The sequence below is a fragment of the Echinops telfairi genome, unplaced genomic scaffold, assembly GCF_000313985.2.
Source record: "Echinops telfairi isolate 266 unplaced genomic scaffold, ASM31398v2 ScPeMD7_7475;HRSCAF=8513, whole genome shotgun sequence".
Classification (NCBI taxonomy): domain Eukaryota; kingdom Metazoa; phylum Chordata; class Mammalia; order Afrosoricida; family Tenrecidae; genus Echinops; species Echinops telfairi.
The window spans coordinates 10,278,922-10,299,132 of NW_022111379.1; the positions used below are offsets into that span (position 1 = coordinate 10,278,922).

The 20,211-nt window shown below is 48.2% G+C and overlaps 1 protein-coding gene and 1 pseudogene across 1 annotated transcript in view; both read right to left on the reverse strand.

Moving 5' to 3' along the window:
- Nucleotides 1–527: 527 nt before the first annotated feature.
- PTPN9 (protein tyrosine phosphatase non-receptor type 9) overlaps nucleotides 528–20,211 on the reverse strand; it is an 82,619-nt gene continuing 62,935 nt past the window's right edge. Inside the window, exons 8-13 of the mRNA XM_045285670.1 lie at nucleotides 19,620–19,713; nucleotides 8,379–8,445; nucleotides 4,623–4,701; nucleotides 3,266–3,419; nucleotides 2,573–2,780; nucleotides 528–1,617 (exon numbers count right to left, since the gene is read on the reverse strand). Of these exons, the coding sequence (XP_045141605.1) occupies nucleotides 1,403–1,617; nucleotides 2,573–2,780; nucleotides 3,266–3,419; nucleotides 4,623–4,701; nucleotides 8,379–8,445; nucleotides 19,620–19,713 (817 nt within the window). The 3' untranslated portion in view covers nucleotides 528–1,402. The remainder of the gene's footprint in view (nucleotides 1,618–2,572; nucleotides 2,781–3,265; nucleotides 3,420–4,622; nucleotides 4,702–8,378; nucleotides 8,446–19,619; nucleotides 19,714–20,211) is intronic.
- LOC115867903 lies at nucleotides 10,042–10,420 on the reverse strand (annotated as a pseudogene).

Here is a 20,211-nt window from a genome sequence, read left to right on the forward strand (position 1 = left end):
CTCTAGCTCCAGGGCCTGGCAGGCTAGTAGGCAAGGAGAGATGGGACAATTTGCCTAAGATCAGGAACCCTTCACCAATGAAAAAGGGGCCCCTGGCTCCAATTCTCAGAGCAGTTCTCTCTCTCTCTCGGACCTGGGTGCTCCAACCCTAACTGTCCAGACTTCACTTCGTACCGATTGATTGTAGCTCTGGCTGCTCAGTGAGCTCAGCTCTCCTCCGGAGACTTGTCTCGGAGAGGTCAGTGAGGGCGCAGAGGGTCTAGTCTAGAATCACAGTGGAGGTCGGTTCCCAGAATTGGCAACGTAAACAGAAAAATCATCAGATCAGGGCAATCATACTGAATTAGGCAGTGTCACCACAGCCAGTATGCTGGGCTTCCATGGGCAGCGTCCTAAAGGGAGATTGAACACCAGCTACCCTTGAGTAGACCCCCGACTCCCGCCCCCATCCCCCACCCCTACACCTTGTGCCCTCCACAGGCTCTCCCATGGCTGCTCGGCTCTCATCCAAGGCGCGTCTGGGTGTACTTGAACCTCCGACCTTTCGGTTAGCTAAGCCCGTTAACTCTGTGCGTGCCACCCAGGAACGTCAGAGGGAGAGAAGTCACTATTTAAGGACAGAGGCCTGGGGCAGGAGCCTGAAGAGGGATGTCCATGTGTCCTCCTTCACCACTCTTCCATCAACAGCAGCCAGGACCCCCACCCCCAGCCCCAGCTACTCCAGGAGAAACAGTGGGGGCTAAGAAGCAAGCAGGTCTACACTGCACCACGAAGCCCCACGAACGTCTACAAAGGACTCTGTGTGTATATGTATTTATAGAATACGACCATAGTATCACATACAATATATAGTATATACACACACATACATATGGACCCATACACTAAGTACATACACACACACACACACACACACTCACAGAATGACAGCAAAACCTGGGGCACGCCCTAGGTATAAACGTGCTTGGCACTCGGGATGTCCTGTAGAATAGGTAACTTGGTCAAGCTCTCCTGGGGGGAGGGAGGCATCTCATTGAACCTCCTCATCAAATGTGAGCAAAAGGGAAGGAGAAAGGCATTGGGGTGGGGCCGGGGAGGTTCCTTCCCCAGTGACCTGGGGGCCCCTGGCAAAATAGACAGCCACATTTTGGTTTGAATAAGGCACAGTTCGAGAGCAGGTGCTGGGAGTGAAGAACACATTGCTGCTGGCCCTTCCTGGGGGCAATGTCCCCACGTCTATCGAGCCAGAGGGAAAGGGGGCCTTGTGTACAGGTCGTGTGCTGGGAGACACGAGAAAGAGAGAGAGAGAGGTTGGTCCATGGTGTCAGCATAACTGATGGCAACCTGCCGGCTCCGCAGTGTCCAGGGGAGTTTACGGAGGGCTGGCCAGCAGGTGGGGAGGTTACTGACCCCCCAAGGCCAGGAGGTTGTGGCTGGAAGGCACCATGCCCTCCCACTCAGCGAACTCCAGGATGGCCTTGTAGCAAAAATAGTACTGCTCGGGGGTCTGGATGCTGAACGCCCTCTGGGTCCGCATGCGGGACACAGTCTGGAACACATTCAGGGTGCCCAGCTCCTCCAGCTGTGCCAAGCAGATGTCCAGGGAGCAGAAGGTACCTGAGGGAAGGAAGGAAGGAAGTGGTTATCCCTGCCTCACCTAGACTCTCTCCCCTCCCCTCAGTCAAACCAGCCCTGAGAACCCAAACTTCTCCAACCGGATGAAGGAATTCAAAGGCAAGTTGCCTCCTGGCAGGGGACCAGCTGGCCTGAGGCCTAGAAAGGAGTGGGGAGGGCGACATGGCCTTTGAGAAGCCGGAGGAAAGAGACCCAGCCTCTAGTCTCTGAGGACAAATGTGGGGGTGCAGGTAGAGAGGTGGGATGGTGGCAAAGAGGAGGGCCTCCTCTTTCAATAAGAGGCAGACAGACAGCACGCCCACCCCTGGGCCCTAATTGTCAGAGACTCCACAAGGTACCCACGGAGACCAAGCACAAACCTAGCCTCCCCAGCTTTCTTCCAGCAGGCTCTCTGCAAAGGGGACAGCGCTCCCCTCCGGGGGAGGGTGCCCATCTCCTAAATGAAAGGCTGCTAACTGGCAGCAGAGTGCAGTGCGGGGTGGGCACCTCTGTGGGGAGCAGGGAGGCCACTAAGTACTGGGTCTGAATACTGAGGGCCCCGCTGCTGGGAAGGACAAAGCACTGATCACTAGCGGGCAAGCGTGGGTACTGTTGTTTTGGCTGGGCCTTGACCACAGCCCACTCCGTGGCTGATGAGGTGATTCTGACTCCTTGCTCGCGACCCTACAGGCCAGAGCAAAACGGCCCCTTTGGGTTTCTGAGAGGGTAAATCTTGAGGGGAGCAGACAGCCTCCTATTTCTCTCAAAGAATGGCTGGTGGGTTTGAACTGCCGACCTTGTGGTTAGTAGTCCAGTGAGTGAGCCAGTTTCAGATGAGGCCTTTGAGCTTTTTGTACATATACACATACACATCCCAACACACACCCCCAACACACACACCCACCCCACCCCGTACTGCCTTGAATACACTGCTCAGGGGCTGCGTCAGGAGCATTACCTGTCCTGCCAATGCCCGCGCTGCAGTGGACCACGATGGGGGGCTCGGGGGAGTGCCCTTTGGAGCGTGCCCCCAGGCTGCTGATGGCCAGCCTCTGCTGGTTCCTGACCACTCGCAAGAAGTCAATGAGGGAAGCTGCCGAAGAGGGGACGCCGTAATCTGGCCAGCTCAGGAACTGGAAGTGGGTCACCTGGCGTTTCTGCCGGTCCTTGGAGGGGAACAGAGTGAATAAGCTCATTTCTGCCTGCCTCCCCCACTACAAAGCCTACCTGTCACTCACTCTGGCTTTTCCAGATTGTCCCCATCCTCCGAAGGCCCCTACTTCTCTGGTACCAGCCTCAGCTTTTCGCCACAACTCCTCCCACAAGCCCAAAGTGCCCTCCCTGCAAGCTCAGCTATGACTCACTGCCGTGGGGTCCTGCCAACTTTAACCCGGCGAGGAAGGGGCTAAACACTGGAGAGGGCAGAACTATTAGACTAGGATCCAGACTTCTTATGTTCGAAGCTTTATTCCTAAGTAATGCCACGGTGATGTTGAGCCAACATGGCTAATTGGCTCCTGATCCTGTTCCCAGAAAAATGGAAGCAATTTATCATAATCTCCCTGGAATCCTGCCGAGTCCCCAGAGAGATTTCCCTTACGGTAGAAATGTCTCCCCCACCTTCAGAAAGAGTTAAGAACCCCGAACTTACCTCTGCGTTGTGAATTTCCAGGATGGTTTTCTTATAGTGATTCATGTTCTCCACTCCTAGGTTGGTCACTGTGAGGAAGCCACCGAACTGGATCCGAGAGTCTTTTTCTAGTGGCCAGTACTGCCCACACTTCTTCCTGCCGCCCTCCTCAAAGCTGAGGACACAAGGGGCAAGTTAAGTCTCCCATCCTCCTTCCCCCACTACCAGCTGCTGTGTGTGCGCCTGGCTGCAATGCCAATCCCTTGCATTGCCTATGGCTTATACGCCTGCTTCTTGGTTAAAAAAAAAAAAAAGGCCAGAGGAGGAAGCCTCTTCTTCCCAAGCTGATGAACAAGAGCTACTATTTCAGCATGTGCTCTTCGAGCACTTACTCTGCATGTCCTGATGTCCCTCTCATACATGGGAGCAATACTGAGCCGGTGAAGAAACAGAGAAAGGGGTGGGGGGCGGTTCTTGGAGCCACTGTTCCTTCTCTGCCTACCCCCCCAAAAACCCCTGGCTGACAGGCAAGGGGAAAGGCACAGCTCCTGGGATGCCAGGAGAGATTTGGGTAGAGTTTGAAGGTCCACCTCACCGCTCTTTACTGGCTCCAAAATACTCCCTTGTGGACCTTCACCCACTCCCTCCTGTCCACCACCGGGGCGGGGCTTGGGGTTGGGTGTGTGTGAGTGTGAGTGTGCGTGCGTGCGTGTGTGTTAACAGTGCCCTAGGGAAGGGAACCCAGCAAAGACTGTCCTTCATTATTTTTCCCCTCCCCTCATCTGAAAGTTATAATTATCGAGATAATGATGAAACTAATGAAATAGGTCATTCCTGACTTTTTGGCAGATCTAGAAGACCAACAAATTTTAACATTTTAAAGAATTCCTTTCATCAAGTTTCCTTCCTGCCCCAACAACTGTGTCGCGCCTCTCTTTTCTGAAGTTCAGCCACAAATAGAAATGGGAATGAGTGGAGAACGGCCAGAAGAGGTGAGGAGGGGGAGCAGGAAAAGGGGTGGTAGCTCAGGAGCATGGCCAACAGCTGCCCTCTGGAAACAGGGCCAGCTTCAGGGGAAGGAAGTGCCTCTATGTCTCTAGTCCATCGTGCAGTGGCTAAGGCAAGACCTCAGAATAGGTTCTAAGTGGCCAGCGGTCACCAGAGCCACGGATGGGCGCTTTGACGCGTTAGACCTTGCAATCTCCACCATCCCTGGCCATGCTAACCTGAGCGGCTATGAGATAATTAAGACATGGGCACATTCTTTACTACGGCATCCCTAATCCTCCTGGATTCCGCGAAAACCAAGCTCCTCTCCTGAATCACCCCTGTGTGGGGGCAGGTTAGGGCGGGGAGCTGGGGCAGGGGGAGCACTTACCGGGTGGTCATGACAATCACCAGGACTTTTTGCTCCCACACCATAAGCCAGAAATCACGGTAGGTGTTCTCCAAAGGGCCTGGAAGGAAAGGAGAAGACAGGAGCTTGACCCTGGGAGGTTCTTCCCCCCTCCTGGCTGTTAACTCAAACGCCAAAGCACAGACACCGGCTGCCTGCTCCAGCCCAGCCCAGCCCAGCAGCAGCATCCAGGAGGCAGGCCCTGCATCTTAACGAGGAGGGCACATTACCGGTGAGGCCACAGTGGTCTGTCTGTACCTTCTCAAAGGTTTCTCCTCAGGCCTGCAGCCATCAGCACCGCCAGGCCAAGTGTACCTGTCTGTTGTCACAGCACTCATGCTCCCTGCCTGCTCAACCCTTCCATTTCCCCATCTCTGTCACCAAGCCCCAGGGAGTTTTGGCCTTTGAAATGCTTTAGTTTTATCACTCTGTCCCCAGTGTCATGGCCTCGTCCAAGGCCTTTATCACCTTTTGGCTGCTTTACTGTAACGTTGAACAAAACAAAACAACCGCCCCCTTAGTCTTACAATTCTGAAAAAGTCTCTTTGCCTCCTAGTCTAATCCTGGACACCCTAAACCCAAACTCAGAAACCAAATTCACTGCCACTGGGCTGATTCTGACTCAGAGCGACCCTGCAGGGCAGGGTACAACCGCCCTGGGCATTTCCAACGTTGTACCTCTTTGCTGGAGGAAAGTCTCGTTCTCCCTTTGAGCAGCTGGCGGTTTAGAACTGCTGACTTTGAGGTTAGCAGCCCAATAGCCACTAGTCTCTGAAAACCCTGTTTTTCCTGACTCATTAGAGTCGCTTCCCCACATGCTCCCTTCTGCCTCCATTCCTTTGCTCAAGCTATCTCCTCGCCTCTAAGGCGCTTCATGTTCTACCCCTTTCCAAGCGCCACCGACCTAGTCCTTGCAGCACCCTCTCACCACCACGCCCCCTGGGAGGCTCCCTCACCCCAGAGCTCTCGGAGACACACCTAGACCCAGAGAGTGGGACCATTTGATTGAGTTGGTCGCATCATGATTTTATTTTGTGGGCATCAACCGGGTCTCAGCAAGCAGGGTCCTGAGGGCAAGGGGCAGTGCTGCCTACTGCGGCTTTTATAGTTCAGAGGCTGCTTAGGGCCGGGCACTCAATGGGGACTTTGAAGATAGTTGCATGCTGCCAACTCCCTTTGTGCAAAAAAGGCAAAACCAGGCCTGCTCCCATCCAGCCAATTATTGCTCCTGGCCGTCATCTTTATGGACGCTGGTTGTCAGTCTTTCTTCTGTGGTGCAGCGCAGGACAGACACTTCCGCATGCTTTTCTTCACTGCCCCCCCGCCTCACTCTGCTCTTAAGGAAGGGGCACCAAGGGTTTATTTTGCCCATGAATCAGGTTCTCCACTGGCTCCGCGGCCATTTTTCTTAAAACCCTTTGGCCTTGTGCTGCTGGAGGGCTCCCTCTGCAGCAGTATGAGCCGGTCAGGTCTTGGCAATGCGCCGCGCGTGTAACGGGAGTGGGCCCGATAAATCACACGGTGCTATGGGCATGAGTTAAGCAGCTCAGAAAGGAGATACGTTGGGAAAGCTGCGTTTTCTGCTGTGGCAAGACATTCCCCAGACACCAGTCCGTGAGCGTGAGCATCATGGAAAGAGCCCACTCTGTTAATGAGTTGATACGTACGAAGCTGAATGTGGATGGGCATCGCAAAAGGTCTAGGAGGAGAAGCTACAAAATGTTCGTGTTCCGCTGAGTCTTCAGGAGGTGTGGCGATTTTAATTATCAGCTTTCCATAATGACCATGTGTAAGCTTTACATCAGGGGTCCTCAAACTTTTAAACCAGGGTGCCAGTTCACTGTCCCTCAGACCCGTTGGAGGGCCGGACTATAGTTTAAAAAAAAACTATGAACAAATTCCTATGCACACTGCACAGATCTTATTTTGAAGTAAAAAAAACTGGGCAAAAACACCCGGTGGGCAGGATAAATGTCCTCAGCGGGCTGCATGTGGCCCGCAGGCCGTAGTTTGAGGATGCCTGCTTTACATTAATAAAGAACTTTTATTCCCTTCTCTGACTCCCAAACTCATCTTTTGTTCTTTTAAATCATTTTATTGGGGGCTCTTACCACAATCCATACATACATCCATTATGTCAAGCACATCTGTACACACTGTATATACTCAAGTATAAGCTGACCTGAATATCATCCGAGGCACCTAATTTTACCACAAAAAATGGCATTAAAGGTGTGCTGAAAACCTCGGCGTATACACGCGTATATACGGCTATGCTGCCATCATCCTTTTCAAAATATTTTCTTCCCTTGGTATCAGCTCATCCCCTCCCTCATGAACCCTTGATCGTTTATAAACTATTCTTTTTTCTCATGTCTTACACCGACCACTGTTTCCCTTCACCCACTTTTCTGTTGTTCATCCCCCTGACACGCGTCTTGCTCGCATGTGTGAAGAGGGCAGGTCCACTGCACCGCACTGAGGTCGCCATGAGGCCGGCCTTGCCATGGCCCACTGCCCCTCACCGCAGCAGCCTTTGTTTCCCACTGAAACCCCGGCAGGCCTGGGGGCAGCTGAACAGCCTGGGCCACCTGAGCACCGGGGCAGCACTCGGGCTCCGGCGAGGCCGTCTGCTCAATGACAGTAGCCTGATCACACGTCAGCAAGGGAATCGACTACACAACCTCCATTGACCTCGAGTTTGCCCGAGGATCCATTCGTCCTTCCAAACGGAACTTGGCTCTCCCATCTTCTTCAAGCGCCTCTTGCCTTTGTTGGTCTTGTTTGGCTTCCTTTTTCGTTCGTCGTTCATGGCACAAACTTTGGAGAGTCCAGACCGGTGTCCTTATAGTATACTCCTTATCCATCTGCTTTCTTGTGATTCGACTCAGATTTTAAAACTGGCAACATACTCAACCCAAGGGTGCTGTGCAATTCTTGCTGGGTGGCCACCTTAGGAAGCAGAGTGTCTGTCCCATGACTGGTGATGCACACGTTGGTCACATGCCTGAGGAGGCACAGGCCAGAGCCCGTACTGGCAGCGATGATCGAAGAGTCATATGCCCATGTGATGAGCATGTTTCCCTCCCATGTGGATTTCTTCCCACCCTCTTTGAAACGCTCGGGTCTTCTCCCTGAGATGAGAACAAGCCAAGTCAGGAATGGTGCTGAGGTCCGCAGGAGCATTTCTGGAAACTCCATCTGAAACCTACCTAGTACTCCAGTGTCAGACTGTCCCCATCAGAGCTCTGCTGGCCATGCTCTGTGATCATAAAGGAACCAGCAAAGGCATCTTAGGACAGACAGCAACATTGAACGACAAAGGCATGATGGGAGGTGGGAGGGGAGAGATGCAGAGAGGGGGAAGGTGGGGGGAGAAAGGGGGAACCGATCACAATGATCTACATATAACCCCTTCCCAGGGGGATTGACAACAGAAAAGTGGGTGAAGGGAGACAGTGGTCGGCATAAAGCATGAAAAAAAAAAATGTAAATCAACAAGGGTTCATGAGGGAGGGGGGAAATGATCTGATGCCAAGGGCTCAAGTAGAAGAAAATGTTTTGAAAATGACACTGGCAACATATGTACACCTGTGCTTAATACAACGGAGAGATGTATGGATAAGAGCTGTAAGAGCCCCCAATAAAATGATTCAGTCAAACAATCATGCCATCATCCAGAACAAGGAGCTGCAACCAGATGGCACAGAGCCACCTGGGAGGGGCGGACCGCCTTACCTTGTGTACCAATGTAAGCATTCTTCCGCTTGTAGCCATCCATGAAACTGGCATTGATGTAATCTGTCTAATGATAAAAAGAGAGAGACGGAGGCACATTGCAGCTGTGCAGATTACAGCTTCTGGATGAGAAATCAGGTCTTGGTCAATACAACCCAAGGTGTGGGCAGTCTTCTTCTCAGGCAGAAAATGTGAAAAGGACAATTCGCGAGCTCACTTCAGCCAACGGTGCTGGGACAACGGAATGTGCACACGCAGAAGGGTAAGGCCTGAGCCTTTCCTCACACCGCACATAACATTTAGCTCCACACAGATCGCAGACCCGAACGTAAGCGCTAAAGCGAAACAACTCAGAATGGGAGTAAATCTTGGAGACCTGAGTTCAGGCAAAGCATACTTAAGATATGACAACAAAACCACGGGCGATACAAGAAAAGATCGCTAACTTGGGCTCCATTCCAATGAACCCTGCTGGGACTCAAAGAAGTGAAGAAACACGAGCTGGTCTATGTTTTTGCTGCGTCTATATTTTCAACGACAACAAAGTTTTAAAAGTGAAAAACAAAGTGCATAAATATACAAAATACCCATCAAGTACATGGCATGGAAAATTGCTTTTGTAACAATTAAAAACAAAAAACTCACGACCATGGAGTTGACGGCACCCAAGAAATCCCTACAGAGCAGTTCTATTCTGTAACACGTGGGGTCACCACAGATCATGAGCTGGATTCAACTCAAAAGCAAGCAACATCAACCTAGCTGAGCTCTGATCAGGGGCTTCGATCTAGAATGTGTTAAGCCCTGGTGTCGTAATGCTTAAAGCACTTGGATGCTAACGGAAAGGTCAGTCACTCGGTAGAGAACGATGTGGCAGTTGGCTTCCTTAAAGATTTACAGCCATAGAAGCCCGATGGTGCCTGGCTTACCCTATCCTACCAGGTCGCGAAAAGTTAAAATCAGCATCATTAACAGTGGATTCTCTAGACGATATAAAACTCCAAAAACCAAACTCACTGCCCATGAATCGACTCTGACTCAGAGCAACTCTGAGGTTTCTGAGGCTGCGAATCTTTAAGGGGACAGAGAGCCTCATCGTTCTCCCGAGGGGTGGCTGGTGGGTTTGAACCCTGGGCCTTGTAGTTATCAATCCAGTGTTTATCTGAGAGCACCACCAGGGCGCCTTAGAATATATAAATAACTCGTAACATTCAATAACCAAAAAGGAGAAGTAACCTACTTTAAAAATGGGCCAAGAGTCTAAAAAGACAATTCTTCAAAGAAGATGCATAAATGCCCGATAAGCCCATGAAAACCTGCTCAAAGTCATTAGCCACCAGGGAAATGTCAATCAAAACCACAATTTGATGCCACTCCACCTTGCCTAGAGGACTACGCTCCACAGGACGGAGGAAGGTGCTGGTTAAGGACGCAGAAAGACTGGAATCCATGAGACCTGTAAGTAGACTGAGACATAGTGCAGCCACATCGAAACATAGTCTGCCGTTCTTCAAAAGGCTGTCTACAAGGCCCACTCCTAGACACGAAGGGGCTTCAAAACACTCAGGGCAAAACAAAATGGAAAGATAATGGAATTTTTCTCTTTTCCCAGTTTTAAAACTCGAAACGTTGAGGCATTTTATTACAAAAAGTCAGGCTCGTATATACACTAATGTACTATCAAATTCATCATAAATTGACTGCATTTTTAGGCTTGACCTTCTAGTAAACCTTTAACTTCCTTGATCTTGGCTGCTATGTAAGGTGAGCTTCCCTTATCCACAACTCAATGACGAGCATTTCTTGGTTGTCCTTTATTGGCAGTAGGGCTCACACTCAGAATCAATGATGCCTCCCATTTTGTCATTCAGGGTTCAAATTCTACCTCGGTAATAAACACCAGGGGAGGCAGCGTTGGGAGAGTTTGACAAACTTGTTTTACTGGAGGCTCCACATGCTTCACGGCTTGTAAAACATCATGACCTGCAGACCCTGCAGTGTCCGTGGACGGTCAGCCCAACTGCCACCACGGTACTGACCATAGCTCCAGCTCGGTTGCCCTGCCCTCCCTAGAAGCTCGGTTCATCTCAGCCCGGAGGCCTCACCATCCACTTCATGACTCTACCGAAAAGAAGCTCAGAGAGGCACGAGGATCATGGGATTTTTCCATGCACTTTTTTAAAGCACCACGAGAATGGAAAACATACATCCATACCAAAAAATGATACAGAAATATGCCCTGCAGCGATATTCATAATAGCAAAAAAAAAAAGGGGGGGGGGGGGACACTCCAAATTAACTTTCAGCTGATGAATGGAAAAATAAATAAATAAAGGTGGCATGCCCTGCAAGAGAAGGGGGCTTGTCACGGATGAGGAATGACGTACCGGTACCTGCTATACCCAAGCAAACCTTGAAGACATCATGCTAAATGAACAAAGCCGCCTATTCTGTGGGTTCTATAATGCCCACAATAGGCAACTCTACGACGATAAAAATAGATTCATGGTTGCCTAAGGTTGGGGGGCGGGAGGACTGGAAAAGAAAATGGGGAGTAACTGCCAAGGGAGCAACTGTAAAGAAAATACAGGGTTTTCTTTTGGGGGTTCTGAAAATGTTCTCAAGGTGTGGGGATGGTTGCACGACTGAACATATTCAAACATAACGTGGATATGTTGGTTATATTTTAATATATATATATATAATATCCACTTACATGAAATATTGAGACTAGGCAAATGCATAAAGACCAAAACAGGTGAGAAGGGCAAAGGAGAACTCAATGCTTAGCGGACACTAAGCTTTTGTTAAGGGTGATGGTGTAATTTGGGAACAGGTAAGGGCGGTGGTTAAACACCCTGATCAGCATAATGAATGTCACTGAACTATATATGTGAAGATGGTTGAAATGTCAACTGTTTTGTGGCATATATATTTACCGAGAGAGACGAAAATAAAGACAAGGCGTCCACTAGAATGTGCAGCCCCGAGCATGCTGAGCAAGAGCACACAGCTCACCCTGCCACACGCAGGAGGCACAGTGAGGCTGAGAGGGGGCGGGCTCCACCTCCTGTGGAGGACCATCAGCAGGATGGGTTGAGCAGCAGGCCCCATGACCACCTGGATGAATTCAAAGCAACATCCAGTCAGAGCCAAATGTACAGGCATCTCATTGATCAGCTGCTGCCTCCTCTCTGAGGGCTCCTCTCCTCATCTCTCAATGCCCCCAGTCCTGTTTCAGCACCGCATTTTATTAGATCTGCTCACAAGCTCTCTGCAAACATCCTGTAAGCCAAGCTGATCCGTTTATGAAGGCCTCACTCGCTCCCAGTCAAGCCTCTTCCTTGGAAAGTGCAGCAAAAAGGTACAAAGGTCACGGGGTTTGCCCCTGCGCTTTCTAAAGCACCCTCGTATGTATCCAAGAGAACTGACAACACACGTCCACACAGAAAGTGGTACAGAAATGTTCCCTGCAGCGATATTCATAATTGCCGAAAGAGCGGAGTAAGTCCGCTTCTGCCAAGTCTGGCGCACTGCCATAGAATAGGCCACACATCTCTCCCAAGATCAGAAGAGAATACATAAAAAAAGGACAAAACGTCATACACACGCTTGTCTGGCAGTCTGCACATACGCTTGCCTGGCAGTTTGTCCTATTGTGTGGTGGCTTGTGTGTTCCTGGGATGCTGGGAATTGTGTCACTGGTATTTTGAATACCAAGCCGGGTCACCCAAAGTGACCAGGTTTCAGTGGCGTTTCCAGACTCAGAATGGATTACAAGGAAGGAACCGGCTGTCCACGGGGGAGGAAGTAGCACCTGAATGAAAACAGTCAGACCCTGCAGGCCTCATGAACGGAAGGAGAACATGGTCAGAAGGAAGGTCAGGCCACAGGCCTCTCAGCTCCGAAGACGCTCCAAATACGACTGAGGAGAAGCCACGTTCTCAAAGGACAGTCGGCCATGGTGGCGAAATGGAGTAAAGCCTCTGGGGTTTTCATTGGCTGACCTGACGGGACACAATTCAAAATAAATTCAAAAGAAAAACAAACCACTGAAAACTTCCATTTATAAACAAAACTTGAATCTAGGAAAATTGGAAGTAGCTAGAAATGAAATGGAACACAGAAAGATCAATATCCTAGGCATGAGTGAGCTGAAGCAGACTGGTATTGGTTACTTTTAATCAGAAAAGCACGTGGCTCATGATGCTGACAGGGGCAACGTCAAGAGGAATGGCACTGCTTTTGTCACCTGGAAGGACATTTCAAGCTCGATCTTGAAGCACAATGCTGTCTGTGAGAGAACTACATCTATCCACATTTAAGGAAATCCAGTTAACACAACTACTATTCAAGTCTATGCACCACCTACAAAAGCGAGCGATGAAGCTATTGAAGAATTCTACCAATATTTTCAGTTAGAAATTCATCAAACATGCAATCAAGAAGCATTGATACTTGTGGGCCCTCAACAAGATGCATTGACACAGTGGCTGCAAGATGGGCCCAAACACAAGAACAATGGTGAAGGTGGCACAGGACCAGGAAGTGTTGTATTCTGTTGTTATATAGTTAGCATCAATTGGAAGTAGGGTTGCTGTGAGTGGGAACCGATTCTATGGTACCTACCAACAACATGCTATCACCCCTCCCTCTGGGGGCACAGTGGTTAAGCAATAGAACAACGTGGATTGTTCAAACCTACCAATCACTCAACAGGAGAAAGATGAGGCTGCCTGCTCTGTGAAGATTTACAGCCTCAAAAGCACACAAGGATTACTCACTAGGGGACCACAATGAAAGTCTAAAGGTGGAATGGGATGGAGGGGGGCACTAGACCGCTCCATCCCTGATGGCAGGAAGAGCAATGGGACTTGTAGGGGGCCTGCCTTTCAGCCACGAAGGTGGAGGACCAAAAGAGTGTAAGTGTATAAGTATAAGTTGGGTATAAGCGAGTTCTGGGATATGGAACCCTGAGAGAAATGGGGGCTGGGCTAATGGATTATAACAAGTCCTTCTCTCTATTTAACAGAGATACTCATCTACTCTGGGTTAGGATGACAACTAGACCCGGAACTATTTATATATTTGGTTTTTTTTTAAATCTTCTTGTCTTTTTTTTCTTCTGTGTGTCTATCTATTTATGATAGGTGAGTTAGTTAGTTAATTGTGCCAACCTGGCCGATAAACACGTGGGATTAATTGAAGGGTGGAGAAATAAATGACTCAGTGAGCCTCGTCTTTCCAGTTCTCAGGCCTCTTGCTTTGTGATGATCGGACCAGGGTGCAGCTGCCTTAGCCAGTTCCCTGCTTCAGCTGGCAAGGCTCACTTCCTGCAAGACATCCCTGAGGAGAAGCCACATGGACTTACCCCGATGCAGCCCTGGGTGCTGGAACAGCCATGTGGAGACCCATGGCAGCTATGAGATGCTTACACGTTCGCTGATTCAGCTTTCCTCCTGCAGTGGGCATCATTGCATGTGTTTTGTGAGACTGAGGAGGACTTTGTAGGTCGGTGTCAGACATATGGGCTAATGTTGGACTTATGGGCTTAGACAGCACTGGGTTGGGACGCTTTCTGAATGTACAATTACCCTTTATATAAAACTCTCTCTTATACATATGGGTTTCTACGGATTTGTTTCCCTAGACTAACATGATACACGAGATGGGCAAGCCCAAGAAGACAGTGATAGACCCACGGCTCCAGGATGGGGGGCGGGGTAAGAGAGAGGAGGAGGTGGTGGGAAGGGAAGGGTGAGCCAACAACGACAGGGACAGGAGAGTAGCATGGGTAGTGAAATAGAAGGGGAGGATGGTGCAGTGTTCCTGGTCTGCTGATCAGTTGAAACATATCCGAGAGGATTTACGGAGAAGTGAAAGATGGGTAATCATGATGGTGGGGCAAGAGGGAAAAATAAAAGAAAAATAGGAAGGAAGAAGAATGTAAACATGATATGTATAGGTATAAAAATAGATATGTACATGTAAATATATAAATATTAGTGTATTTGATCATGTACATATATTTATATATAAATACAACAAGGAACCAGATGGACTTTGGTCCTCTACTCAAATATTACCTCAGTACAAGAATGGGTTGTTCTAATAATTTGCCACTGTATGATACTCACCTTCCAAACATGGTTGCTGAAGACAAAATGTGTGCATAAACAAATATGGTGAAGAAAGCTGATGGTGCCTGGCTATTAAAAGATTTAGCATTTGGGGTTTTCAAGGCTTGAAGCCAAGCGACCACCTAGCAGGGAAGCAACCAAGCCCACATGGAAGCAGCACACCAGTCTGTGTGATCGTGAGGTATCGATGACAATAGCTATCAGAAGTTCAGAAAACAAGCGATCAAATTGACGTAAAGGAGCGTGGACAAAGTGGATACCGTTATAACATTCCAGGAGCAAATCTGGTGAGAAATTCACAAAACTCACTGCCATTGAGTCAATTCTGACTCATAGCGGCCGTATAAGGACAGAGTAGAAGAATTCACCAGCAAGTCCAAATTCACCTGCTGTAGTTGGGTGTCACGGGTCCAAACTGACTTGAACCCAGCTCTCTGGCTCCATCCCTTGGTATTCTCGTTGTTCCGCGCCATCAAGTCCGTTCTAATAACAGCCTGATGTACCATAGAATGAAACATTGCCTGGCCTGGCGAAGGCCTCACAGTGATCGCTAGGATTGAGCCGATTGTTGTAGCCATTGTGCCATTGGGTCTCATCAAGGGCCTTGCTCTTTTTCACTTGGCCTCTACTTTGCCTTGTATGATATCTGTCTCTAAGGCCTAGTCCCTACTGATTACATCCCCCACGTATTTGAGGGCAAAGTCTCACCATACTTTCATCTACAGAACACTCTGGCTGTACAAGACATAGCCTTCACGTATTGTGCAAATAAAGCTTCTACCAATGTTTGGAGTAATGAGAAGGACGCTAACTTTGGCAATGATCTTCGGATTAACTACAAACTGACGAGAATAGTTTCCTGGCATACTGCGATTTACTCATCCATTCCAAATATTTACTAATTATTTTATATGCGTTGGGCACTGTTTTAGGTATTAGAGATGGAACCATTAACAAAGCAAATCAGTGGGCTCTGATCCAGAGCACCAACTCAACTATGATATTACTGCTCAAGAGGACACACTAGCTGGGACCATACCTGTCACATTGTTGGGGTTTTCCGTAGCCAGTCGGGCTCTCAGTCAATGCTCCTAGAGGAAAACCTGCCAGAATCCTGCATAGGTCTATGAATTCAATTTATGGGCTTGGAACAGTAGGGTCAAGAGACTGAAACCCAACAAATTTAAAATTGAAAAAAAAAAGAACAAGAGAATAAAACCAGGATCTTCAGAGTCTCAAATTTATGTACCATACATGCCAAGTTCACGTACCATACATGCCAAGTTCATGTACCATACATGCCCAAATATAAGGCAAAAATGCTTTCCAAAAGTTATCCTATTAAGAAGAGAATCTTTTACAACAAGCCCCTAAAATGAAGAAATTGAAGAATTTTTTTAACCAAGTTCTGCAGTCTGACATTGACCAAACATCAATAACCTGTTCATTGGTAATAGAAATATTTTTATAACAACATAAATTATTACTGTACGTGTATGCTCACTGTATGGCATACACGAGAACCAAATGGACATGATCTGTGGAGAGAGTTGATGGAGAAGTTCACGATCATCAGTCAGCTAGGGGTTGACTGGAGTACAGACACACTTGCTCAAATCTGAGCTCAAGTTGAAGCTGAAGAAAACTAAAAACACTTCTATAAGAGCCGAAGTACAACCTTGAAAACATCCCACCTGAATTTAGAGACCACCTCAAGGGCAGAGCTGATGCACTGAACACTAATGATCTAAGACCAGACAAGCTGTGGGGTGATATCAAGAGCATCGTACATGAAGAAAGCAGAAGATCACGGAAAAGGCAGGAAAGATCTAAATGGATGAGAAGAGACTCTTGAACTTGTTTTGAACATAGCATAGCTAAAGCTAAAAGAATAAGTGAAAAAAAGCAAACAAACCACATTGAACAGATCTCAAAGGACAACTGGGGAAGACAAAATAAAGCACTATAATTAAACGGATAAAGACCTGGAGTTAGAAAACCGTAGAACACAGTAAGCATTTCTTAAGGTGGAAGAACTGGAAAAAAATATTCAAGCCTTGAGTTGCAACATTAAAGGACTCTCTGGGCACAAGAGTCACTGGACCAAGAAAATGGGTCGGTGTTCAACCACTTCAGCAGGAAGCATAGGATGAAGAACTAGTGGTGGGGACGGAATAAGTCTCAGCGGCACTGAAGGCACTGGCGACCAAGTCCAAGAATACCACAGGAGATGTTTCCACAAGCGGATGAAACATCGGAAATGCTCCTTCATCTACACCAAGAAATTTCAAAGGCAGCTGCCCCGCCAAGCAACTGGGAGAGACCCGTAGCTGTGCTCATTCCAAAGAGAAGGTGCAGTAGTCCGATGGGATACGGCAAGTACTGAACGACATCGTTCATATCACACGAAGTAAAGGTTTGCTGACAAAAATTTAAAAAACAAACTAACAGTTGCAGCACATCGAGAGGGAACTGCCAAAAATTCGAGCTGGCTTCCGAAGAGGACTCGGAACCAGGATGTGGTTGCTGACATCAGATGGCTCTTGGCTGAAAGCAAGACTACCAGAAAGGTGTTTACCTGTGTTTTGTTGACAGTGCAAAGGCACTCATCGGTGGGGATCATAACCAACTATAGACGACATTGCGAAGAATGAGGATTTCAAAATGCTTAAGTGTACTCGTGCAGAACCTGCACACAGACCAAGAGAAATCCATCTGAACAGAACAAGGTGTAAGTATTCCTCCTTTCACCCAACTGATTTAATCTGTGGGCTAAGCAAACACTCCCAGAACACTGCGTCACGATCAGAGAAATGGGGGGGAAATGAGGAGCTGATATCAGGGCTTAAGTGGAGAGCAAATGTTTTGAGAATGATGAGGGCAACGAATGTACAAATGTGCCTGATACAATCGATGGATGTATGGATTGTGATGAGAATTGTATGAGCCCCCGATAAAATGATTTTAAAAAAAAGATCAGAGAAATGCTCATTAACAACCTGCCGTATGCCAATGACACAACCTTGCTTGCTGAAAGTAAAGAAGACTTTAAGCACTGGCTGATGAAGATTGTACCACCTTCAGCATGGGTTATAATATAAAGAAAATAAAAATCTTCACTACCGGCTCAATAAGCAGTATCAAGGTGAATGGAGAAACTAACAACACGACCAAGGATTTCATTGTACCTGGATTCACAGTCAACACTCATGGAAAAGCAGTCAGGAAGTCAAACAATGCATCGCATTGGGCAAATCTGCAGCAAAAGGCCTCCTGAAAGTGTTAAAAAGAAGGAAAGGCATCGCCTTCAGGACTGAGATATACCCAACACTCTCCAAAAAGCAGCCAAACAAAAGTGGAGTTTTGCCATGGAGTCAACGGTGACTCGTAGTGACCCCGTCGGACAGTGTAATAGCCACCATGTGGGTTTCCACGTGGGCTAGTGCTTTAGGGGAGTAGAAAGCCCCATCTTTCTCCCATGGAGCAGCTGGGGGCTTTGAGTGGCTGACCTTGCAGACTTCAGCCCAACATGTGACCAGTAGGCCACCAAGGCTCTGTGCCTAACACAGAGTTGCCTCATGCATGCAAAAGCTGGACAATGAACAAGGAGAATTGATGCTTTGGGACGCTAAAATTGAGGGAAATCTGGACTATCGCACAGACGGCCAGAAGGATGAACCGACCTGTTAAGAGGGAGGAAGGGAGGCAAGAAAGAAAGAAAGAAAGGAGAAGAGCAGGACTTGGTCTCACCGACTGTGGCCACGTGGTCAAGAGGGAGCAGTCCCTGAAGAAAGACACCCGGCCCGATGAAGTCGAGGGTCAGTGAGAAAGACAAAGCCCCTCCATGAGATGGACTGACAGAGTGCCCACAATCATGGGTTCGAATCCGGCAGCGATTGCCTGGGCCCTGTTTCCTTCTGCTGTAGCAGGGTCACGAGGAGCCACAACTGGCTCGAGGGCATCCAGCAACGAGGAGGACGGAATGTGTGGCACGCTACAGGGGAGTCATGATAAAGGAAGGAAGAGTAATCATCTCAACCAATGCTGGTTTCTCTTGTGTTTCTACAGCTAGCTAAAGGAACTGGTAAAGAGAGAGGGAAAGGAAGGGGTTAGATAGTTACCGTATATACTCTAGTATAAGCCAACCTGAAGTTTTCAAACTAAAATTTTGAAAATTTTACTTTGAAAATTTTGGGTCAGCTTATACGCGAGTATATCGGTATGTAGCCATTGACCTCAAAATTCCAAGTGTCAGATGTTATTATAAATAAATTGTATAAATAAATGAGTAATGAGCAAAATGATGACGCTAAGGAGGGTGCATAAAATGCAAGATAGATAAAAAGAAAAAAAGAGGCTAGTTTAATGTTATGCTAATAGATTTTTCTAGTTTGGGATAAGTCACCAGCGATACCATACACTTAAAAAGCAATAAAAATGATATGAAATTAAAAAGTGGTCCAAATGATGACAAAGTTTGAATCAAATCAAATGAATACATTAACTAGCATAGAGGTCATTTAACCATTTCATAACTGCTCCTGGACATTGATTATCCACACACTAGCTGTCCGATTGTTTCAGCTCTTGTAGCCCAACCCACTGCCATCTAGTCCAGCGGACCCTGGCACACAGGGTTTCAGAGAGTATAAAACTCTATGGGAGCAGATGGCGCCATCCTTCTCCTGTGGCTGGCCTTGAACCATAGGCCTTGTGGATAACAAGTCACAGCACCGATGGGCAAATCAGAAGTCATTTTTAACCAGAGTTGCATTGTACCTGATACACACACATACACACTCGCCAACTGAATTGGGCAATGTGGTTAGGATGTCCCAATTAAAGAGTGAAAGGGGGACTCATGTCACATTTATTGAGCTCCTGCACTATGCAAGACCCTGTGTTAACCAAGCATGCAAAGAAAACACTTCATTTCCACTCTGGGACTGTTAGATGCATGGTTAGGGGCTTGCCCACAGTCACCGTGTCGTCCAAGGCAAGCCGAGAAGCCAAGCGGCCCGAGCCTGTGTTCCTTCCACACTTGTACAGTCAGCTTCACTTGGGGACCGGGCGCTGGAGTGGACGGCGTGTCTCTACCTACCTGAGGGTGGCCGCTTCGTTTGGTCAGCTTCACCCGAGTGTGGTCCAGGCAGGGCACGTCGCCATACCGATTCTTCTCGAGGTTTCCGGGGGACCTGAAGGAAAGGGAAGAGACAAGCTAGAGTCCAGCAGAAGCGGGGCCGTGTGTACGTGTTCCCACCAAGGCTGGCAGGGCCAAGGTGGGTGTTGATCGTCTGTGGGGTGCAGGCATGGGAGCTCCTCCCTCTCCAGTCTGTCTACTTCCATGCCAGTTCCATAACAGTAACAAGTATGTATTACTTTTATGATCAGAGAAAATAAGGAGACTTCCTGTCCAGAGGGGAAGTAGGGGTACCCTCCCCTCATGAAGCCCTCCCCACACTAAAAAACAAATCAAAACCGCCAATAAAAATCCCTACTACTGATTTCTCAAAAGGCATTCGAGAGAAAACACTTAAGCTCCAGTTTAAATAGGTGAGGGGACAAGTGTTTTATACTCCACTCCATCCAGTAGCCGCGTGACAATGGCAATAAAGGAACTAATCTGTGTAAACCTCAAAAGGACAAATAAATTGAGAGCAGAGGCATTTTCTCAAAAGATTTCCACCCATTCT